Raw genomic sequence first — 25,674 nt, 5'->3', positions numbered from 1 at the left:
TATAAAGAAGGAAGATGGCTATGAGTGAATTAGAACTTGCAGAAATCAGGTTACTGCAAATTAGCAAGAAAGAACTCAGTGTTACAGACAAATGCTGTTATCCTTCACCCTCAAAATACCCACTCCTCTGCAGTTCGCTCTGAAAAGGTTTGACTCCTATTCCCGTCCTGCATGTTCCTACAATGACAGCAATTGTGACTCCTTTGCCATATAATCTGAAAAATGGCAAAGCATATCACCCCCACCTCCAAGAAATTCTTTCTTTTTCAAAACTCGAAAAAATCTGTTAGTTCACTACCAATTTACATATTCCTCTATAGTTATATCTTGCAACATTTACACAGGAAAACTCCAATATATGTGCTCCATCCAGAAAAGATGCTCTCCAGAGAAGGAGACTCCACAACCTCTCTGGGCAACCTGTGCCAGGGCTCTGTCACTCTCACAGGGAAGAAATTCCCCCTCACGGTCAGGCGGAACTTCCTGTGCTTCAGTTTCTGCCCATTGCCTCTTGTCCTGTCACACAGGATAACTGAAAAGAGTTTGTCCCCGTCCCCTTGACACCCTCCCTTCAGGTACTTGTACACATTGATCAGAGCCCCCCTCAGTCTGCTCTTCCCCAGGCTAAAGAGGCCCAGCTCTCGCAGCCGTTCCTCATTTACATAATATCAACTTGCTATTTGTCATTTAGAGACTTTAAGAAAGCTGCCTTCTTTTGAAATTACATAAAGCAAAAAAGACTTACTTTTAACGGTAGATAGGCAGCAATGGTGATGCTAGCACTGAGGTGGACATGACCATGAGTGTAACTAACAACAAGTGTTGTGTATCCTTGAGTTTCAGCTTTCATTCTGACTCCACTACAAAAATCAGCAGTTGGCTTAAGTCTCCCTGTCAAAAAAGAAAAAAAGAAAAAAAAATAAAAACAAAACCAAAAAGCACACCTTTGGAGTGAACTGGCCAGTTATTTTAATTAAAATTCTAGATGGCTTTTCTTCACAGAAGTATTTCTACCAGAAGTATGAATATCTCACCAACCAGATGGGTAAAATGCTGGCTGTCTTTTGTATCAAACCCATCAGTTATTGAAGTATCTGTCTCACAAACTTCTTCATTTTCACAATGTCCTAAGCAGGACATAAGTCATATCTCTGAAGTACAAATTACATTAATTTTCTTAATTGAGTACTTTTATCTTGCTGTTTTAAAGTGAAAACGGCTTATAATTAAGCCAGTTTTTCTGCACAGTATAGACTTCAACTCAAATTTTCACTGGCCAAAGGAAAGGTACTATCATTTCTCTGTTTCTTCATGTACTTTTCTTTCCTTTTTAAAAAAGCACCACAACAGCTAGTTCTGTAGTGACATTTTAAAATTCTTGCCTCTCGGGCACACAGATGGTACAATGCAGACTGGTTTTACTGCCTCAACAGCACAGGAAGGAGTTTCCATACAAGAGGCGCTTGGAAAAACTAATGGTACATCTTAGTAATATACTTAATTCAGCAGACACGAGGACAAGCAGATTGCTCATTGTCATTGTCCACTTGGACATTAATGTCAAACTGTACATTGGCCATTAAAGGCAAACTCAAGGCCTGGGGAGGCATATTCCATACTCTTAATAAACCTGACAAGATGCTCTTCTTACAGCTGTAAGCTTAAGAATGACATAGTTTTGCCAAAATTTAAGCAACTGGTCTTCTTAGCGCCTTGAAAGCGACAAATGACTAGTGTCTTTATGGAATTGAAAGGTACAGTCGGGCAAGTAGGGCTAAACAGTTATGAATTTTAGTATGCTTGCAAATCCTCCAATTCACCGTCAAAATACAATATACCTGGACCTCTCTGAGAAGGAAATCCATAAGCTTTGTTATAGCAGCACATTAAAAATACTACAGCAGTAGAAAAGCATGTGGGAGACTATGTATTCTTCAGGGTCTAATTATTAATTGTCAAAAGGCTTTCAGAGTCCTTCAAAATATCAAAAATATCAAAGCATAAAAAGTAAGTACATCCTCAAAACAACATTTCCTGTCTACTCTGACCCCCCACCGCAGAAGTTAAACGTCTCTCTAGCAAACCTCTGCACAACAGTCAAGACAGTGATTGAAAGGGGATATGTGACTTACTAACTTTTTAATTTAACTTTCAAAATTGGGAGGGGTTAAATTACCTTGAAGCGGTCTAAATACACCACGGTTTTCTACTTCCACAACTAAATCAAAGTGTGAGCAGTCACTCAGTGGAACCGTCTCCCCCGTTTCAACATTCGTTAGACCGTTAATACGCAGGGGCAGGTCCAGTGTTTGGCCAACACGTGCTTCAACCTGACACGGCAGGAACTCCATCCCACTAGGTTCAGTCACATACACCTGAGGGAGCAAAGGAACAAGAGGACAGAGATGCACAAACCACTCTACAAAATGGTGCCAGAAAACAAGACTTCATTATGGTTTCCTCATTTCTCTTAACCCTTGTATACACAGCTCCCAACAACTAACTTCCCTATGACAGCTGAAAACAGTTCTTGTCTACATTGCTACTGCATTCACTTGACATGCAAAGGTATCAGAGGGTGCCAGGAAGATTTCTCAATCTTTTTACTCCTCTTCTCTTGTAACAGTCCAAGTTCACATTAGCCTAGTGATCCTTTTGCTACTAGTTGTATTAATTCTCTTTTCTGCCATCTGACTTTGGCTGCAAGGATTTTAAAAGCATGGAATAAAGTGCATGGTATCTCCAGGAGGCACTATGACCAGCTAGGTTGGACTTGGTATCTGAACTTGAGTTCTACAGTGTAAATGTTTGAGCTAGACTTGATAAAGTCAGCAAGGCTCCCATAGCCTTCAGTCTGCACAGCTGATAGCAGCAGGTGTGTAGCCCAAAGATTTTCTTACAGGCTTAACTCTTGTTTCTTGTATTTCTGTTGGCAGGACATTTTTAATGGTATTCAAAATCCTCCCCCCTACCGCCCAGTAATGTATCAGAGATCAAAAATAAGTAAACACATTTAGTGCCTTCTGCTTCCACAAGTAATCTTTATGTCAGAAATACTTTAGAAATCAAAAGGATTATTTACAAAAATAAGACCACCAGAAATAGATCTTAGAAGCTATTCTATCAATGGACAAGCCTTAAGTATATTATTTGTTATTCTGATTTGCTACTTTTTCAATAACATCAAAGAATGGACTGCACACTGCATAATAATTGCTGTGATCAAAGCTTTTCATGTGCAGTATCTAAAACTTCTCAACTACGTACAAATAGCTTCACGATAAATTGTTGAACTGTATGGTACAGTGTTAAAATTGCAATCCTTGTGAATCACAGTTAACTTTTCCTAATACCTGGTTACTGAAGTCAATAAATTGGTCTTCAGAGTTACGCCAAGAAGAATGCAATTCTTAACACAAGAATAAAGACATTTAAAAATAACCTATTCAGATTGTGCAATACATGGCTCTGAAAGCTCACATGGAAAGAAATATTTTCTTCCATCTTTAACCTTGAGTATAAAAGGCTTTAATTAAAAATCTTCACTCCTAAATCTAGTACACGTGTAACTGCCATACTGGTAAAAAAAAAAAAAAAAAAAAAAAAAAAAAAAAACTCAGCACCACCAGAACCTGGATTATTCAGGGAGCAATCTTAGATCAAGTCTGTAAACTAGATTCCATTTAAGTTTTAACAACCAGAACACTTATTTTAAGTGTGATTTCTGTCTCAAACGCAATTGACATAATTAATCTGGGAAGAAAAGGACAAGCTAATTTGCCTATTAGAAAACAGCATTGATAGATGTTCTAAGCAAAGCTTGGTTACAAAGATCTTTCCGAAAACACTCATACTAACAGTCTTGGCAGTCTTGACCAAACTTAAAAAAACTTTTGCTAAAAGGTACTCTGGTGCAACAGAAGTGCAATATAACCACTACAGCTATGCTGCACAGGCGAAAACTTAAGAGCGAGGATTTGTTTTGTACAGCTGACGTATCAGTTTGTTCCTCACCAGCTACTAAACTGCATGCATGCATGCATCATGGAAGGAATGTGTGCTGCTCAAGGCTTGCAAGACTTGCTTTTTAAATCAGCTGCTGTGCTTCCTCAGAGACCAAGACCACCATCTTTATAAAGCCTTAACCAGATGGAGGTTGTTTGCCAGCCTCAGCAGTATCTGCATGGTATAATCAAGCCTGTTTTATTTATGACTATGCATTTAGACAAAAACTGTCTCTGGACTCTGGATTAATGACATTGGCTTAGTACATTCGCTTACTTTTACTGAGGTCAGGAGCAAAATTCTCTTCTCTGTTAGATTTCCATTCCAGTACTTAGTTCTTTGCAAGGCACAGCATTATAGATTCAAATGTCTGAACTCAGGATGTGCTACTGCTGCAGAAGCTGCATTTCATAGAAATGTGATAGACAGAAGTATCTCACTACTGCTTCAACACAGTGAGCGTATCTAAAACTAAACAAGTTTGTAAGTGACAGGTTATATTTGGGCCTTCAATCCTAATAGCATAAGCAACAAGGCATAACTACTTGAACACAACACTTGCAGAGATTATTTCTGGATCAAAGGGCACCTAGACAATTAGAATTTAGCCAGATCAACTAGTGCCAATACCTTTTTTGTGAAGGTAGCAGAGTAGCACTACTTCACAGTAGTAAATATACAGCACACAGTAGTACATACTTTTAGTTTCCATTCTACCAAGTTACTGGTTTGGCAGTTCTAAGAAGCTTGACAGAGAGAATAAGCATTGGCATGACTGCATTAAGGAAAATCATTTGTGTCCCTAGAAAAAAAAATCCAAATCAGTAACATTCTTGGGAAAAATATTTAGGATTGTAGATTTACAGTAAGTATTAACCAGAGAAGCTTCTTCATATATTTTTGCACACACCATTCTGTGAGTAATTACATACATTGCCCCTGTATTTTCTTCATTTTACCTTACACTCTGATCACCTTGACCAAATGCTAAGAATAGGATATGATTTGCATAGAGATGACAAAATCCTTCTTCTCAAAATAGATTTTTTCATTCCTAGTGTTCTCCTAATATTCCTATAGGACTCTTTTTCTTGGTCAGCTTTGGGACCTTGATTTATCAAGTTGTATGTATAGGATTCTAACTACTTTTCTAGGCTGGAATTTCCTTACTACACCTTCATGTTAACTTGCACTATTTTTATATCAAGGGGAAGTCAACTGCTTCTGTTCCTTCACCCATCTCTTCCTTATATATATATATATATATATATATATATATTTTTTTTTTTTTTTTTTAGTTTGGCTTGTCTGCTTAGATGGTTAAGTCAACAGCAAATGACTGCTTCCTCCCTGCACTCAAAATCTTCATCACAGGAAAAGAGTTGCCAAGAAAATGAGGGGGAAAACCTGAGACTAAAATCAATGCAGTAGAGATCTCAAATCCCCGTAAGTATGAACTCTGAAGCTGATCACTTACCCTCTCACAGGGCAGAAGCAAATTGCTTGGCAACACTTTGCAAAGGGGAAGGCCTATGGGATGCTCAGCTTCTTCACTGTTTTTGAAAAGCTATCTTCAAGAGTGACCAAGGAATGCAAAGTTTTACCTTCATTTCTCCATAATGCAGTGGATTCTGAACATCAATTGCCTGAATGACACTGACACCAATGTCACTTCCAGTTGTCATTACTCCTTTGACTGTCACTGTAGCAACTGCCTGGTTAGAAGAGGACCAGCTGAAATTTCCACTTCCACCATAGGCCTAGAACAGAGAGAATGTTAATATATTTTTTTTTAATTTTATTTTAAACAAAGTGAATGGTTTTCATGTTTCTTAACTGTCAAGCTTCTGAATACCTTGCATGGAAAGCTGTGAACGCACTGAGCACTGAGGATGCTACTATTGAGGAAATACAACCAAACTAATGCCTAAGCACTTTGAAATAAGCAAGCTCAAATAAGAGATGAGAAGATTACTGCACTTCATTCATTTTAATTTCAGGTTTCTTCATGCACATATGCCCACCAGCACTGCCAACCCAAACATCTTTCTCCCATCTGCAGATGTCTGATGCTTGCAGGTCCCAGTGATTGGAGAGTGCACAGTGTTTCACAAGCTGGCACACCAGAGGCCTGGCACATAGGATTATTGCACTTTTGAAAACTCCCACTGTTTCCCTGTTGCTGATAACCAAGGCAAACTCAACAATTCTGGGTCTCAGAACTCCTAGCCTGACACACTGTATCAACTAGTTGCTGCCAATGGGAATTGTTAAGGTATCTAAAAGGCAAAGAAAAGGAGAAGGAGGCAGAGAGGGAAAAAAACAGGAAAGGAAAAAAAAATCACTCTTTTTGGCATTAGATCTTTGTCTTTGTAGTTATTCTGAAGATCAGCATGTCTACCTGTGACTGTTCAACAGCTACGCCGCTCCAGCACCTGATTAGTCAGAACGAAGGATATGCAAGCTGCCTACGCAATGCCACAAGCACTACAGAGGTCTGAGGGTTATGCAGGCTGCACTCCCAGAAGTGCTTCTCAAGGGTTCAGTGACTGTGAAACTTATAAGCTCAGGTTTATCATGGAGATTCCAAAAATAAATTAAAAAGAAAAAAAAAGAAATCAACCAACCAAAAAAGACTTTTCCCACAAAGACCCCAGCTACTAATGGGCTGTTTTAAGATATGAAGAGCATAAGTGAATTTAATTATTCCACCTAAGGGTAAGAACAAGTTACTTGATATCATGGCCCACATAAATAGACACAAAGGCTTATACCGACTGAGCAATAGGAACACTCTCTAGCAGTCCATGTGCACTGAGGAGAGAGAAGCAGCCAGCTGCCATTTCAACTTAATTGTTCTCATCTCAGTGGTGCCCAGAAGCAAGACAAGCAGCAACAGGCAGAACCTGAAACACTGGAAGTTCTACCTGAACTCAAGAAAACTCTTCCAACTGTAAGCATGACAGAGCACTGGAGCAGGTTGCCCAGAGAGGTTGTGGAGTATCTATCTTGCAGATATTCAAAACTCTCCTGGACACAGTGCTGGGCATCTGGCTCTAGGTGACCTCACCTGAGCAGGGAGCTGGACCAGACAATCCCCAGGGGTTCCTCCAAACCCACCTACTCTGTGATCCACAGACTGTTTGCTAAACTCTACCCCAGAGAGTGTATTATCAGTAAGGGCGATGCCCATGCCAGAAACATACATCCCTCAGCTAAACTGCCATGTATTAAGCTTCGTAAGGATGGCACTTGGCTTTTCACATGCATGGAAGGAAGGAGATTCACATGCTATCATTTTTACTTGCAACAGAAGCCATCTTATTAATGCAAGTATGAACAAACCAACCAACCAAGACAGCTGACAAAGTAAAACCCAAAAACCATTCTGATACTATCTGGAATGAGTTACTTCTTCAGCTATAAACAAAATATGTCTAGATCCAAAATCCTTTTAAACTTATTTTCAGAGAAAGTCCATTTACTGGTTTAAAATAGCCTGACTCAAAAGCTATTGAGTAGGAGGCAAAAACTAATCTGCAAGCAGAGACAACAATCACGCTGTGTGCTATTGTAAACAACCACTAGTATTGTTGAACAGACAGATTGTACTTACTGAAACAGAGAACATTTTCCCAATCTGATTCAAATATTGAGGGGGGGAAGAAAGCTTGAGTTTTTTAAATGAAAGAAACATAGTAAAAATAATGCAGATTTTTTTGATTAACAGGAAGGAACATTCTGTAGTGAGACATTTAATGATACGTACAAGATAAAGAGAGACAAGAATAGATCTGTAAAAGAGGTGGAAAACAGGACACATTTACTTTTCTTCACTGGGCTCTAGCAGAACAGATAGTGAAGTACTGAAAATGCATATTGGCACTAAGAATTTTTACCACACACTGCTGGTATGGTTGGGCATAGCATGAGTTCAGGTAAATTCTAATCCCATAGAAGGTAAAAATACAGATGACATTAAACTCAATGCACAAGTAATGATTCAGTGATTTAGTGTTTTTTTTTTTTTTTTTAATACACACTGTGTCCTGTTGCCTTTTCTTATACAACATTTACTTGATGATAAACCAGTAACTCAGCACTCCTTTATGCTAAAAGGGAAAGGTAGGAACTGTGCATGAAACCTCTGAGAACAGGATTTGGAAGAGATGGCCCTGAGGTGAGAATCTTGACTTGAGAAAGGGTTTGCATGAAGTTCTGTTCTCCAGTTAGAGTATACACTGGATAAGACAGACAATCAACTTTATGAAGCTTATGACAGGATTGGCAGTGTGGGAGCAAAGATAAGATGTAAGAAACTTAAGAAAAAGTCTCTTTAGAAAGACATACTATAAATGAAGATGTGACCTCTCCCTCTCTGTGGCCTTTTTACTAAAAGCAGGAGATGTGGGGAATAAGGGATACTGATGCCGAGGGAATCTAGGGAGCTGGTTGTTCATCTTGCATGCCCTTTTTGCATGTCACTGCATCTTTCAAATCATACTCCCAGTTTACAGTAAATGGCAGCTTCTATTTTTTCTTTTGTTATAAAGGTTTATAACTAGAATGTTTTCTGGAATCCTTAAGCCAGAGTGTGTGTGTACACACGTGTAGAAAATGAGATGACTTTTTTAAACTACTTTTAATTCATGCAGCTAACATCCAGTGGAACTCCTCCAAGCAAGTTTGTGTCTGAACCATCCAAAAATCGATTCTATGCAAGTAATCACAGGCCTCACTGCATCACTTGAGCAATACTCTCAGCATTTAGATGCATACCTGTATGGTGTACTGGTAGGTTCCTGCTCTTGGCTGCCATGGAAATGTCAAAATGCTGGGTGAAAGAACTATTGGAACATAGATTTCAACATCTTGCTGGTTTCGCACTGGAACTGGCAATGTATGAACACCTCCATCCTAAAAAAAGCAACAGTACAGTGTTATAGATAGCACCATACTACATTTTATGAATAACTTCTAGTCTTTATTTATAGGCAAGTAGTTGAAAACACCTCTGAGATAAAGAATGCAAAGCAACAATTTAAGGTCACTTTGTTATGAGCAGTATTACTCGTGAGTTTATTGCAGCAAGGTATACTCTTGCATTAAGTAATATCACTATGGAATATCACTATCCAGGTGCCCAGGCCCATTTAAAAGCAACAGCAGTAAGAAACTCACTCTTTCACTACTCCCAGTTTTTGAGAACTAATTTGGTAACTCCACACTTACATTTAGCCCCTGCACATTCCCTTCTGGATAGCAGGGGAAGACATTGCCTCTCAGCCTAACATACCCATTCCTCAACCCGTCCTGAAAAACTGGCCTTTACACGTGGCAGCAGTCGTAACACTCTCACACAATATACATTATTTCCTGCTGGGGTTATAAAGGAAAGCATTAATAGCTCTCAGTAGATCTCATTTCATTCAGGAGTACTTGTCTGACACAGGGAATGAGCATCCCTCATCATATACAAGGATCCATCAAATCCTACTCAAGGAGTCACTGAAAAGATGTCACAGCAAATTGGTCGAAGTGTTGAATCTCTCTAGTTTCAAGCAAAAGCAAATTACTTTCACACCACTTTGTCTAGGTAGCCATATGCTCAGCAGCCTGCCCACGTAGCAGAAAGTTAATGAATATTAAAGAGATCTGTAGGCTGATATGTTCGGTAGATTTTCATTCTGGCATTTAACATCACTTACCAACCAAGAGAAAACTTTCCAAATATAACTGAATGCTGAGCAAGGCCATGTTACAAAACTGATGACCCTACCACAATAAAGTTACGGTTATGAAGACATACCTGATCTACTATAGATGTCAGTGCAGCATCAATAACAGTCTGACCCTTCTTTATTGCTTTCACGTAATGATATGATCCATTCAGAGACGATTTCAGAACCTCAAAATATTCTTTGGGCAGCTTGGTATTAATTCTGATATTCTAAAATTAAAACATAAAATATTTATTGCCACAAATAATTGACATTAATACTGACTAGACAGCTAAAAATAGGTTAGTTTAAAAAAAAAAAATCAATGAAGGAACAAAAATTTAGTAATTCAAAGAAGCTTATCTGAAGCTGCAGAGTAAGAACTTTTCACCAATGAAAGTGTCAGTCTTTCACCAAGATCATACATTTTAGACACAGCACCACCTTAGCTCCACAGAAAACATTTTATTCCTAATTTTTAAACAGCAATATGTAATTTAACACGAAAAAAAGGCAACAATATTTATACCTCTATTTTTTTAATAACCTTACAACAATTAAATTGTTGTAATTTTTAAACACAATATGGGAAAAACATGTGACTACTGCCCCAAGTAACACACTTCTCCTGAGATCCGACTGAAACTCAGATCTGTATTTCAGAAAGCAATCAAGGGCAATCAAAATAACATTCACAGATGCACTATATTATGAACAGTAATAATTTAATATTATTAATCTGTTTGCAAATTAGCTATTTGAAGCTTTTTTCCTTTAGATTTTAACAGTAACAGATTTGGCACCTCTTAGCTAGAATTCACCTAATAAAAGGTGAAGTATTTACATGCTAACCAGTCATAAGGGCTTTTCCCACAACCAACTGAAAGGAAACAGTTACTCCAGTGTGTTGTAAACCTCCTTTATCTCATTCCTTGATAACAGGAAAGATTGCCTGAAGATGTGACAAAACTGTGTTTGGGGGAGATAGATGAGACTAAGAACAGTGCTCTCCACTAGTTACACTGGTCTGCAACTTCCAGTGCACTGCATACATGTTTGAAGAACACTGTCCACCTTCCTCCAGTTTTTCTGTAGTACTTAGGCTCTTTATGAACTTTAGTTACATACAAAGCTTTATTAAAGAGAAAAAGACAATAAAAAACAAATCCTGAAATGTCCTAACTCAATGTAAGCAAGAAACTGCTCAACTAATGGCAAAGAAACCCAGGATTCAGGGAACAGACACTAAGAAAAGAAGTATATGTTCACTTACGTCAGATAAATACACCTTATTGCTTGACTTATCATACACTTCAATTGTAATTTCGTAAGTTCTGCCTGTTTCTAGGACCCATCTCTCACCAGGGTGAACTGTAAATCCTACAAAACAGGAAATGTTGAACAGCAGGAACAACAGGCTCTTTACATTGTGAATATAAACATTTCACTTCTGGTGCCTACACTCTGAAGATGCACTTTAACTGCTGCAAGCTCCTGATTACGGAGGTGAAAGCAAAAGGGAAAAAAGTTTACCACTAAACTCTTTTCATATTCAGCTAATTTTGTGAATATGGTAACTCTTCTAAAGTAATACAAGTCATGTGAGAAATGAAAGGGACTGAGAAATCACACACACACGCAAGAACTAAGGCAAGAAATTATATTAAGCTGTTGGGAAAGTTATGGCAAATACCAACCTAAATAACCTGGATTCACAACATAGATAGTGCTGTTCGGTAGTCTGGAAACTCCTTGCATGCGAATACCTGAAGTCTCAGTAAAGGAACAAAAAAAGTTGTGTCAAAAGTGAGGTTAAAAATCAGTTTGTTTTTGACGTTGCTTGAGCCTCTTTGGATATTTAAAGCTAACTGTACACAGAAAACAAATTAGTTCCGCAATACTCAAAGATATTGGGGGTGAGATCCCACTAATTTAGAATAGGCTGCCCTAAACATAAAAATCAAATGAAGCCCCATCACATTCCCACATCACATTCCCACATTGATTGAGGGGAACTGACATGATCGATTTGGTCTTTTTCCAGTCTAACATCTAAGAACATGTCTAAGAAGCATCAGGCAGCCCTGCTGAGACTGAAAGCACAGCAGTGCTGCTTTCTAAGACTTCAGCAGGTGCTCCTGATTTTCAAGATCACTGGTTACAAATGTGGATAATTTTATCTTTTCATGCTGCAAAGGGTGGAAAGTTTGTCTCCTGCCATGAAGACCTAGATGGAAAAGCATGACAAAAAGGATACTCTTGTGCCCAAGAATGAGATTAGCCTGTCCCTGCTGCAATGCAGTTACAGTCGACGTTGCCTGATCCAGCTTGGCAACTGGCCAAGATGGATCTCCCTCAGGGCCAAGTACGTTGTTCTGTAGCTGCAGTTCATACTGATCAGACGGCATCATTAATTCTGCACATAAAACAAGACGACATATGAAGCAATAAAAGCAAATGTGTCAGTGTTTGGATGCTGCTAATTATTGCTGATTAATTTTTATTGATGTTTACTGTACAAATTAAATCAAATTTTTTATTCCATAGAAATTGCATTTCTGATCATATCAGCAAACACAAGCTTCTCACCTAACTTTCATTTTTTTGAAGCTACAGCTGCCAGCTAAAATTGTCCCCTGTTTAAACCTAACATCAGATTAATTCCCAACTTCAGAAGTGGCAAAGTTGCTTTCTGTGAGTTATCAAAAAATTTTGCTGCTCTATTCCATCCACATTTCTAGCTGAAGACAGACCTAATAAAAATATATCTGTTTTTAAAAAAAGAAAAGAAAAATCATTAACAGCTCAGGTTCCTTGTAAACACCAGATGCAATTACAGACTTCTAAACAGGGGGTAGAGCTAGTCAGACAACTCCTGTGAGAATGAAGCAAATCTATTCATCAGAAAATACTTTCCATTAGCAAAACAGCTATTTAAATCTGCATTTAGTTTAGCTAAGAAATCAGATAAGATTTCTTGGTCAGCGTGAAACAAATGAACATATCTAAAATTATACTTTTAGCTTCTATTCTAAGTTACCCTTGTCTTCATGTCCTTGACAAATCTGAGCCTACATCCTTTACAGACACAATTTTTGTGAGAGAAAAGACTAAATGGCTGCATCATCACAGTTTAGGAAAACAATACTAAATATGAACCAAATTGTCCCGATACAATTAAAACTTCTCAGAAGGGATAAATTCACACCAAATGTTAAAAAAAAAAAAAAAAAAAAAAAAAAAAAAAAAAAAAAAAAGACAAACCTGTAATCTTCCCTTGTCTTATTTTCTGAACTCTGTATTGGATTGATGTTCCTACCAGAAGGTAAATGTCACATGCTGGATTTAAAAGGATATTTTCCAAAATAAGCAATCTGACTTCTGCAGGATGTACATTCTATTGAGAAAAAGAATAAGCAACTCATTTGTTTGAAACACATATCATGTAGCAATAACTTACAATCTACAAATGAAAAATATTATACTTTCTATAATAAGCTCTTTATTACCACCTCTAGTTTTGTTCCTCTATTGGGAAAATTCCCAATACAATAAATAAATCTGCTCTGACATGTTAACGCTCCAGAGAAAATAAGCAAAAACAGACAAGAAAAGTTACTTCAATCTGTGCAAGCCCCTAAAGAGTTATCTAAAGGAATACTTTATCAAGTAAGTATCAAGACAAAGACACCTTGGGGAAAAACAAAAAGATTAAAGGATTTTTTTTCCACCCCTTTTCAAAGGGAGGAATGCACAGCCAAAGAACTTGGATGTTGGCATTGACTGTTAGAGTACCTTACTGCTGATATTCTGTAACACTACATGTGAGGGTAGAGTACAGCACAAAACCACCTGAAGGTCAGCATTAAATAAAAGGAGGACCCTCTTACAAACTGGAAAGTCTGTGGAAAGCCTTCCACAGCACACCACAGCTGGAATCCACCACCCAACCCAAAACTCCAACAGAAGTATGTCACTGCAGACTGTTGCAGCTGTCTGGATTGTATATTATTAAAAAAAAAATGATTTCCAGAATTATTTCAGTTAATAAAGTTATGTCTTCACTGTATAAGAATTTGAGGATTCATGACAAGCCTTAGTGTCTGAATAGCACTTTTAACACAAACACTTGCTGAACACACACGAGCTAGTAACCATTCTTCCTGGCAGTGAGGACGAAGACTAGGGAACGTGACTTAGATACCCTCCAGCGCCTTTCTCGCAGCTCCCGCCCCACGTGCTGGGAGGGTGGCAGAGCTCTCCCACGGCTCAGACACACCGGGGACATCCCTCCAGCCCTTGCAGGGCAGCACACGCTGCCGAACACCACCATCCACTGCGGCCAGCCACAATAGCAGCAGCAGGCCACCTATCACGGAGCCCCGTATGGCAGGACGTGGTTGCTCTAGTCGCAACTGCTTACTTGTGTTGGTCCACTGTCAGAGTTTCAAATGCACCGTGTTGGTCCACTGTCAGAGTTTCCAATGCACCAAATCCAGAAAAAAGTTCTTGAGTACTTGTTCTTTTTCCTAACGCTTGATTTACCACAGGAGTGGGCAGATGACTTAGAGCAGTAAACCATTAAGCAGCTATGCATCTCAAAAGTACCTATAAGCATTAACGAATCGTATCTTGTACCTCAAATACTTGCTATCTCCACTCATTTTCAGACGAAGAAATGGAGATGAGTAGGAGTAATCTGGCCATGGTTCAAAAAGAAAAGTAAAATGAAAGTTCAGTGGCACCTTCCAGAAACAACCTGATCTGATTTTATTCTCTGTTCATCGCCAGTCTTCTCAACAACTAAAATGGGTAAGAAATTCCAATCTCTACGTGGTTCAGTAATACCATACAAAGTTAAAGGGGAAGAAAAGTCCATCTTGAACATAGTTTTAGTTATCTTCTGGAGAAATACTTAAGACAATGCACAGTGACTATTCAGACATATTGAAATGTATTTTCCCCACTGTAAAACAAGGTACCTCCACACAATTTCTGTATCAAACTCATTGGTCTACAAAATTAGTAATACAATATATAATTGTATAAGTTCTACTACAGTTGTTTGAGAGAAGTTTGTGGGAGATGATCATTCTGGCAGCAGTGAAAGCTTTAAATGAAATAGTAATGAAAGGCCATGTAAAAATCGCAAACAGGAAAATATTATTTCAATTACACTCAGTATTAGCTCAGAATCAACTCAACTTTCATGAAACAAGAACAAAATGTTCTCAGACTCTGATATCACATAAACAAACATAAACAAGAAAACGTAATCAGCAGAATTACTTAAAGGTAAAATATAACAAAAATATCTTTAAGATGTGCTACTATTTCTTAAACATTACATATATTATTACAAACATTTAGATAATATTTTTATAGAACACTTTATAGAACACTTTTTCCCAGGTATAGTTAAGACAGTGCAAGGCAGTGCTGGTTTGAGCAAAAGCATTAAGTACACCAAGTAATAGTATGTATCTGCAGCAACAGATTTCAGGTATGAGATTAATTTCACCCCCCCCCCGCAACATCGTATTCATGGATTTTTTTTTTTAACATGGTATAGTACTAAGTTGATATTAACACAATGCAAAGTGCTCCTGAAAACAATAATCCATGAAGAAAAACACTCAGGTATTCCTAAATTCTATTATGAAAATACAACTTTGTAATTTGTGGTAACTCTGTTTTTCATTTAACTCTAGAAACAAAGAAAGAAATAGCATGGATCTATATAACACCTGGGAAGAATGCCAATACTGCAGTTAAACACTCCTGGAATATTGACATTCTGATCCCAAAGCCCAGAGAGGGTAGGATCTAATGAGGTAGAATCAGTTACTAACCAAGTATTCGTATGAAGCTAGAGATTGTCTTGTTTTAAGCACAACAGGAAATAACAATCATTTTATTTATTTTAAAGGGGCCTACACTGCACAGCAATATTGGTAAGCAATATGAATAACTAATTTACAGGAAAAATAGAATTTTACTTAAGTATTTGAAGTGTATTCCCCTGCTACAGTGCCTTTGTCAGGTTTAGAGACTCTCCCTAGGACCTCCACCACCCTGGGTAAGAGAACTACAGCAGGGTAACCACACCAGTCTCAAACCCTTCTCCAGGCAACCAAGAAAGCAGCACTGTTTCCTTCTGCGATGCTGGCTACCAGTTTGAACCCACAGGGCAGAGATCCAGCACCACAACAGCCACAAAGAACAGATGTCATGCGAACAACATAGCAGGGCAAACTTGATCATGAGACTAGAAAAAAAAAAAACCCATAACCTAGATCATGAGACTGGGAAAAAAAAAAAAAAACAAGATTCTTACTTTATAGACGCTTTCCTGTATTCTTGCTTTTAACTTAGAACTCCCTGTTTTCATTCCAGACACCAAAATGGTATCTCCTTGCTTGGCAACTTTTTCCATCTCTGATATATAGGAAGGTGGTATATATGTAGATTCTAAGAACTTGAGTATACTGAAAAGCGAACAGAAAAATTTTAAACAATCTTTGTCAAACCATGTAGAAACTAGAACACTATCTATTTCCAGCTCAGATGTTTTAAGCAAATGCAAGATGTCTGCCTGGGACCAGATATCTGGATTTCGCTCATTCTTGAATATCTGCAGCTAATTTGTGTGACTGATAAAAGTTTGTTTGAAGCCTGTTTGTTGGCCTTAAAGAAATATCAGAAGGCTGCACATTTTGTCTATAATGATTCTTCTGTTTTTTTTTGTTTTTTTTTTTTTTTTTTAAGCATACACTGGGTGTAGACTGAAAAAGCTCTCTAAATTATTGAGCAATGACAGATGCATAAGACTCACAACTTATTTTTACAAGAGCAGCAGCCTAACAAACCAGAACACAACTTTGACCTAGATGAAGTATCTAGAATACATTTAATAAATGTCTTTGGGAAAACGAACAAAAAACTCCACAAACCTACATGCAGAATATTTTGAACAACTGTTAGAAAATTTGATGAGACATGACAATTAAGAGGAAAGGAATTTGTGGTAAAAAGGTCAAGGAATTGTAAAGCACTGTAAGATCTTTACACAGAAGTTTCCACAAAATACAGTACTTTTAAATTCCAGTCATCTTATTTCTTGAGTCAGTATTGGTGATAAACCAAACACAATTGCTTTTCATTCATTGCTCTGTCTGAAAGACAGTATACTGAGTAACTTGCATTGAATTACTAGTTTGCATTTCATCCAGTCTTATGAGCTGCATCTAGCTTGTAAGCAGTCATTCGACTCATTCTGATTTAAAGCTTAGCTAGTTTTAAGGCTATTTCAATGCTAGAACTGTGTTCACTGAAACCAAGTACTGTCTGAGCCCAGCAAGATGCTTTCTGCAGTGGAAGACAACTTCTTTTCTCTAAAGAATCCCTCACCTGGAATCCCTAGATAACAGTCTTACTGACCGATCTTTCCCCTGCCCAAGATGTTTCAGAGAGATCAGTAACTGCATCTATGTATTTATAGACGCTGGATAAGAGCTACCTGGGCCGCTCATTAACAACAACTGATAAATTAACTAGGGGTGAGAGTGTCCAGGTTGCTGAATGTTAAAAAACAACGAAACCCCTCCTCACAAACAACTTCTGAAACAATAGATCCATAAACACTATTTTACATCAGTTCAGCAAGCTGGCCCAGATGCCAAGAAATATTTACATATGTTTTTCAAAAAAAAAGAAAAAAAAAGAAAAAATGTCAATGCAATGAACCTACCGTAACGCATTGTGGGAATCCGAGAAGCCATCAGCCTCTGTGTCTTTTACTATTGTCCAGTCAAAGACTAACCCTGCCAATGTGCTGAAAGTGTTTCCTACAAAACAGACACACAGTTAGATCAAAGAACCCAAAACAAAAAGCAACAACAGTGTCCTCCTGAAATGCAAACTATTAATAGAAAAGTAAGTTAATAGGAACATGTAGCAAGTTAGACTATGATTTCATACTGACACAGCACTGCTCCCTTAAGGGCAAGATAGTGAAATTTCCTAGGGAAAAGTCATACCTTGGAATGCCATATGCTGCTTGATGTTTTTCATAAAACCCACTAGATAAGTGCAGGTGTCACCATCCATCCTCCACTCTTCATCCTTCCAGGATTTCCTTAGCACCAGTCACCTCCCTTCCCTTTTGACCACAAAAACCCAAGCATTTTTTGGATACCAAAATAATCTGGACACCAAAAAATCCGCTGAACAACCTTCAGGTCGGTTTTGAAACACGGGGATCTGAGATGCTACTTGGGAAACTTGAGTTCAGAGCACTAAGGAACCACACTTTCTACCTATATTGCTGTGTCTTTGAACACAGTATCGATCTACCCACAATACAGACAACAGTCTTCACTCAAAGAACTTAAATTCAATACTTTTTTCAACTTCTGAACCTTTGAACATGTGATATAATACACACTAAAAAGAAGCAAAAGGAATAAACAGACAGAGAGTAAAGATTTGTCATAATTATACTAAAGCATAATGAGCTGCTAATCTGAAAGATCTTATAATCTTCAAAATGGATCTTGCTCTGAGTTAGTGTCCACTGAGACAAATACAAAATTGATAAATCTCAATATTTACTATATTTTTAAATATATTTTCAATTGTTCTTCCTCTTTGACATTCATTTCTATATTAATATAAGCATGAAACAAGGCAAATTCATTCTCAAATTCTTATGCTTAAAGGTTTGACATCTTTCAGCCACAAAAATACAGGATAGGATAAGACGTAAAAAAGATAGGGCATACAAAAAGACAGAAGAGAAAACTCCACAAGTCACAGCTCAGAGCCTGTGTTCTCTCCCATTTCTATACAAGTCATTGCAAGTACCTCTAAATCCCAAATGAACAGGATTTTAAAAACAAAACTAAGCACACAAGGCAATACAATTAAAATTGATTGAGAATGAGTTATTTAACACGCAATCAGGTTTACCTTTATTTAATAGTGTATGGTTTATTTTTGCAAAGCTAGATTATATTCTTTTGCTCAAATTGAAAATCACAGGGCCAAAGCACACTGCGGCACGTGGGAGGAGCTATGCTTGGACACAGCCAGCGCTACAGCAAGCGCAAAACCATCCTTCCAGCCTCTGGACTGCCTTCTGCCCTGGATGCCCCGGGACCCTGGCAGGGCCCCTCGGTACAGGGGAGCAGCCAGGCGACCACGGGCTGTCACTGCTGTCCGCTAGGCCATCTCTGTGGCATGGACAGCAACAGGAGCCCTGGGGGTTAAGCCTACCCGTGACAGCACTGGAGAGCCTGAGGGATGATACGGCCCCTCTCATCAACTAACTTCTTCCCTCCTGCCTGCCTGCAGAATCACCCCGCTGTCAGGGGAGCTGCGCAGCGGCCACAGGGCTGGCCACCGCGCTGCCCCTGGGGCTCCCCATGCAGCCCACAATCTGGCCCAGAGCTGCTCCCCCAGGAGCTCCTTGCCAGGCTTCAGCAGCCAAGCAGCTTGCGCTGGACAGGCCAGAGCAGCTCCGCAGCAAACGAGGAGAAGGGGCACCACTCCCCGGCTGGGATCTACCAGGCAGGAGGCCAATAAACCAGGCACGCTCATAGCCAAACACATGCAAGCTCCCATTGCGCAAACAGGCACCCCCTCACTTCCCTGTCTCTTCTTTCATGCTCTTTGGCTGCCCAGGAAGAGTCACCTGATGCAGTACTGCCTGGTAAAAAAACGATTTGTGGGCTTCGAAAAGCCAATGATGACAAAAGTGCTCCTGTATCATCAGGTCAGAGATAATGAACTCAGATTCAAGACTGGTAGCAATGGCCTGCCTCGCAGATATCTCCCAAGGCTGAAGTCAAAGATGATTACTGAGACTTTGGAAGTGGGGAGACTCTTGAGTTTTGGTGGGTAATCGATGAACTTTCTCCCAGAATTATTCAGATTTGGGCAGATCACTGTAACTGGGGACTCCATATGGGTTTGTTTGCTTGTTTGCTTAAAAAAACCCAAACAGCTAGATGAAACATCTTAGACGCAGTTAAGAAACAGTTGGGGTGATATAAAAAAAGGGACAAACCCTTTCACAGCCCTTTAAATTACCAGAAGTCTCAATAGACTTGGATTGGATGTGGAAGACAGATAGGAGTTTCAGGTGATGTAAGGATAATACAACTTGGTTCAAGTTGTATTCCCAAGACTCTAAACCCTGTGTTGGAATAACAGGGACAAAACATGGGGCCTCCCAGCTTCCCATTACCTAGCTCCATCAGGAGCAAGAGCTCCACTGACTTCTACTGGTGGTGGGATTTGGCTCTGCAAATAAGCTGAAGAGCAAAGAGCTGTAATTATCTCATCCTCTCTCTGCTGAAGACTGAATGCTCTTTAGATCCTCCCCAAAATAACCCCCATTAATACTTACATAAAGATTGTGCCAGACTACTTTGGGCTATTTTACAAAGAGTGTTTGCAAAGCATTAGTTTTGTAGACATTACTTCTCCATTTTAAATTCCATTTCAGTTCTCTGTATCCCAGTGTACTATGATAAATTCCTTTATTCCCAGCATACAAAGAAAAAAAAATACAGTAATTTTAGCACACTACCTGTTGGAAAGACGGCTTGAAGTACTTGAAGACAAACTGATGTAGAAAATTATTTTTCAAATTATAGTAGTATCAAAAAATCAACTAAAAGCAACAAAAAATATTTTTCATTTCTACTCTACAAAACACTTTTGATCTGAATTCTTATGACGAGTTCACCATATAGATCATAAACATTTTAAAAAATTTACTATGGCATGCAGTTGAAACATAGTTCACAGGAAGTTAGCAAAGTAAGAAACATTCAAAAAAAAATCTTTCTGAAGTATTAGGCTGCTAAAAATAAGCAGGTCATACAAAGCTGCAACTCTTCTAGCCCTTCTGTAAGTCTCAGGTCACACACCATTTTCTTAGATCTCTATTTTAAGAAGCTGAAGTTCTGTCATACAGGAGTTCCTCTGGCATGGCAAACTGTTCTCAAAGTAAGGGATTTTTACCCTTTCAAAACACCTAAAAGGTTGACTGGAAGGTTGTTGTGATTCCCATAACTCAAATGATTTAATCACATGAATTAAACTACTCTATTTTTTGTAATTTTTTCCTAGAGGTGGAGTAGATACAGTACCCTGATGAAACTGAGTAAATGAGGTCAGCTTTATTCTGACGATTTCTCAATATTATCCACAAATAAAGAAAAATTCTCAAGTCTTTTCCTCTTATTTAACTTATGTAAGTCATAGTGAATTGAAAAAAGGTCAACATTCTAAAGGAAACAATTACAAAATGACTTTTTCTACACTTTGTAACTACTTGTATTTCTTTTTACAAGTAGAAAATATTTGTATAACCAGAAGCTATTTTGAGATGAGTGCTAACAGAGATAAAATATACTTAAATTGCCAAAGATACTCAAGATCATCTTCCCCTCTTAAATTATTCAGATCAGATTTCACTCCCCAATGCAGTCTCTGAAAAGTTGTAATTGAGAATTGAGTTTGTATTTGGAGTGGATTACTAGCAAAAGGAGTCTGAATTAATGCAAATGATTAGTATATACAGCTTGTGAAAAAAGATCTGACAACACATACAGAAGAGCAAGGCAAGAAACTGTTCCTGAAGATACAGCAATACACACAGGAGTAGAAGCATCAGTACTAATGAAGGAACTGATCCATACCTGCTGCATCAACCCAAAACATATCATACTCTTATACCCACACAACTAACTCCTTTACATACTAGGAAAATATTTGTATGACTGCAACATTGTACACATACCAGATGATACAAAATATATAGTTGTGTATGTGTGCACATACACACAGACTTCAGCATAAAGCTTGCTATGTTTCTGTGATATGTGTTTTCAGCAAACCTAAATAGATTTCTGCCAATTTTTATTTAACAACTTATCCTTATTTTATGTTGATTTTTGTACTTCCTGCATAGCAAAAAAAAAAAATATATATATATCTCCAATTCTCTGATTTTATCTAAACATTTATTTCCTCCAATAAACTACCCACTCTTCCTGCTTGCTTATAAAAAAAAAAGTGTGCAGATAAGGATTATTGAGATTCCAGTATGTCCAAAGTGCTCCAAAGTAGCACCCCCCAGGTTACTTAGGTTAAAAGAAATTCATTTTCAAAGCTTTTGAGTGTATTCTGATCCCATTAAGTGAGATTCAGAAGTTTAGTTTGAAGGCTTCTAATGAACATCTTGTTTCAGTCATTCAGATTAAACATTCTTTGTGGGTTTTAAACCACTACTCCTGTGCAAACTTTGACTTGGATGGCTTTCAAGGCAAATCTGTCCACTGAGCATGCTGGAGAGCTTGCAGAAGCACCAAGCCAAGAATCTGGTATTACACACAGCACAGGAAAATGGAATTACTTCTCAACATTTTGCTGTACTTAAGCTGACATACATGATTAAGAAATAAACAAATGTGGACAGGGTCTCATTAGCTATCCAAAATACAAGCAATTCATGCTTTTGCATATCATTTGCTTATAAATTGTCCTCAAAATCATTCGGTTTGTGTGAGCGTTCACACATGCATAAAAACAGCTGTTGAAACCAAAGCATGAAATTCTTACTAGCACCAAGGTTCTTTTTTCTGATGCTACAGATAGTATGTTAAGCAGAAGTTTTCTGCTCCTATTAAATAGCTACGGATTACATCCAAATGCACTAATTCCCATTAACCTTAATCACACCTTTCTATAGTGAAGCTTCCCATAATGATTAAGGGATATGAACCCAAGCAATTGGTAGATGGTCCTCAACACTATCTCTTCAAACATCCTGTTGTATCCTTGCTTTGACTCAAATAAAATGTCTGTTTGCAAAATTTTTTAGACTATTTCAGTTCATAGAAAACAAACTACTTCATATTTTGTGCAGCCTTGCTTAGTCTAGTTAAATCCTGATGTGCTATTTCAATAGGACAAACATTAGGACTTTTTCCATTACATTCTTAGAAATTCTACCTCCAAGACAGGAGTAAGAGTTGACATCTTTATTTTAAATTTTGATATTTAAAAAATCTCCTGACATTACAGTTAAGTTTACTGGGAAAATAAAGAAAAAGAAATCAAGTAGTTTTTTATTTTCCTATTTAGATACTTAGGTATCTAGGTTTTATACCTTTAACATTCAATTTTGTCTCACATAAACACACTACATACCTTAGACAATGAATAACTTCAAAATACATTTTATATCTTACTAGGAGATCTCTTACCTTCAGAATCCAAAGCCTGAATTTTTAGCTCCAGTGGTGAATCTTCAAGATAGAGTTCTCTTGTTGTAGACACAATTTGGATGCCATGAATTATATCAACTATAGCATCACATCGAAGCACTTGCCCAGTCACTTGAAGACAAGTCAAAAAGACAATATGAAATCAGTAACACTGAACATGCTCACCATGAAAACAATCACGCTAACGTGACAAAATAGCAGCATAGATTATATGACAGACATAGAAATGCAGCCTTCAGTTTCCTAAATGCCAAATATCTGTATTTGCACTACATAAAAAAATATATATATATATTGAAAGTGATTTTTAGCAATCCTCAAATTTAAGAAATTCAGATTTAAGAATTACCTGCTTTCCTGGATGTTTCATTAATATTGATTTGAGGGCTTTAAAAGACTGAACTTTAAGAACAGGCCTATGGAAAGTCTAAAATGGTTATGCATATGTATGGTTATTTCTTGTTTTGTGCATTCCTAAATCTGTATTTCATTTCTGGACAACGTCACGATGTTCACAAACAAGCACTGATGTGCGTTTTGCCTATAGAAAAAAGGCAGGAAAGTTGGAACTTACTTATATCTTCAGCAAAGATGATGCTTGTCTGACGCGTGGGCTGCGAGGACCGTGCCTGGACAAGAGCTTTCTGCGAACACTGGCGCTCGCCCTGGTCTGCCAGTTCTATGCTGGCGACCTCCGGCCTGGTGGAGGACCTGCAAGATTTGGTTGTGTTAGCAGGACTTAAGCTAGCACTAGAGAGAAACTCTAAAGGACTGGTTTAAAAGCCACCAACATGCTTTATGTAAAATGGATTTATTCTGTACTCTTAAAGCAAGTAACACTAAAATACGCAAGCTCGTATAGTCAACTTTGGTGAAATTAAAGCCTACGTGGAAGTTTGACCCAAAATTGATGCATCTATCACTTTCCCACTCTGACCTCTGCTGCTTCTCTCAAGACAGGCAGGAGCTTTGCAGGAAGCTGACTGTGGATGCGGAGCCCAAAGTCTCACTTCTTGTGCCCCCAAAATTTCAAGGTATGTATGTGTGAGGGAAATCAACTTTAAAAGCTATTAGTAAATAAACGCCTCGAAACTAAACTTGAAATACTGACAGCATCCGGCCGAGGCCCGAGCGCGCGGCGCCCAGAGGGCTCAAAGCGTCGGGGCAGGCCGCGCTCCCCGCCAGGCGCGTCGGGGGCAGCCCAGCTCCGAGCGAGCGGGAGCGCTGCCGACCGGCGCGGCGCGGGGAGCTGCCGCGGCTCCGGCTCCCCGGAGCGCCCTGCCTGTGCCAGGCCTGGCGCGAGGCCCTCGGGCAGGATTAAAGCACGGAAAGCAGCTGCCGAGGGCAGGGACGGACCGTTAGGAACCGCTCCTCCCAGATGATGACAGCTGCTCTGATAAACCATTGCCTAATCCAATAAATACAATTAGCCTGTGTGCTAGACCCTGCCGGTAAAGACGGTGAAGCCAGATTGATTCAGACCTTTCTTCCAGAGGCTTTTCAAGAACATCCGTGACTGATGGGAAAAATCTTATCTGCAAGGGGCTGGAGGAGGAGAGTTTCAAACGAGAGCAATACCATACGTGCCCTGCTCCCCAAATTTAGGGTTCACCTACTTCTATTATCAGCAGAACCAACCAATCCAAACCAGTGGAAAACAAAAACAACTCAAAACCCCTCAGCCCTTTGTTGACCAAAAACATACTAATTTCAAATATATATATATATATATATATATATATATATATTCAACTTTCTTAGCATTAACAGTTACAATCAAGCTGGACATGGACCAATCTAGCTGCAGTAACTAGAAGAAAATTGCAAGTCTCTTTTGCAAACTTAAGCAATAAAAGGCACAATTTCGAATACAAATCCAGTCACAGGAGCCTGAGAGCATTCAGTTCAGAGCAGTACAACAGGGAGCACTACACTTCTCACAGAGAAAAACTTTGTATGACAGAAAAATCCAGTTGTGTCAGCACTCTGGTTCCCCACCTAGAAGTCTGCACTTGACCATAACACCCTGTTCGACCAATAGGGTCCCCAAAAGCTTGCATCTCAGGGCACAAGAACCCAGCAAAAACATTTTTATTTGGACATATCTGTGGAGATATACACACTCATTAGACACTGCTTATCAGCATAATATTGCTGTCGTGGGCAAAAGTCGTTAATTTAATGAAATATAAATACTTAATATTGATGTGCTTCCAATAATATTTTCCTTAGACAAAGACCAGATTTAAAGGATTTGGGAGCAATTGTAGTTATTATTAAAACAGAAATTTTGAAGTATTTCAACAGATCACTAAAAGTGGTTGGCAATGGACAATCTAAACCCCAGTTAAAAGTTTAAACCTGAAGATTAAGTTTGTTATACTTTAGCAATGTACACTTTGTATGTGAACATACTATTATGTAAGGGTTTGCACCGTTTTTATAAGAATGTTTCATTACCTATTTTAATGAGTAGCTTCAACTTTGCTATACAGTGTTTAATCTAACAACAACAATTAGTTATTTACCCTTCATTCTGTAACTTCTTAGGCAACGATGAAATAGTTCTCCAATTTTCAGCAAGTTTCTCTAAACAATGTTAGTATTCACAACCAAACAGTTTCTTTCTAAGCTGAGCGTGCAGACTT

General features: G+C 38.4%; 1 protein-coding gene across 1 annotated transcript in view; it reads right to left on the bottom strand.

The window, feature by feature from the left end:
- Nucleotides 1-25,674, bottom strand: part of NUP210 (nucleoporin 210) — a gene marked incomplete at its 5' end in the record, with an annotated part of 67,214 nt that overhangs the window by 35,160 nt on the left and 6,380 nt on the right. The window contains 13 exons of the mRNA XM_062585314.1: nt 746-891; nt 2,177-2,375; nt 5,610-5,765; nt 8,785-8,922; nt 9,815-9,955; nt 10,999-11,105; nt 11,423-11,491; nt 11,983-12,141; nt 12,990-13,122; nt 16,063-16,213; nt 17,476-17,572; nt 23,006-23,137; nt 23,601-23,737. Of these exons, the coding sequence (XP_062441298.1) occupies nt 746-891; nt 2,177-2,375; nt 5,610-5,765; nt 8,785-8,922; nt 9,815-9,955; nt 10,999-11,105; nt 11,423-11,491; nt 11,983-12,141; nt 12,990-13,122; nt 16,063-16,213; nt 17,476-17,572; nt 23,006-23,137; nt 23,601-23,737 (1,765 nt within the window). The remainder of the gene's footprint in view (nt 1-745; nt 892-2,176; nt 2,376-5,609; nt 5,766-8,784; nt 8,923-9,814; nt 9,956-10,998; nt 11,106-11,422; nt 11,492-11,982; nt 12,142-12,989; nt 13,123-16,062; nt 16,214-17,475; nt 17,573-23,005; nt 23,138-23,600; nt 23,738-25,674) is intronic.

This window comes from Rhea pennata, chromosome 12 (genome assembly GCF_028389875.1).
Source record: "Rhea pennata isolate bPtePen1 chromosome 12, bPtePen1.pri, whole genome shotgun sequence".
Classification (NCBI taxonomy): Eukaryota; Metazoa; Chordata; class Aves; order Rheiformes; family Rheidae; genus Rhea; species Rhea pennata.
The sequence above is the reverse complement of the archived record's forward strand: the minus strand, read 5'-3'. Positions and strand labels throughout refer to the sequence as shown.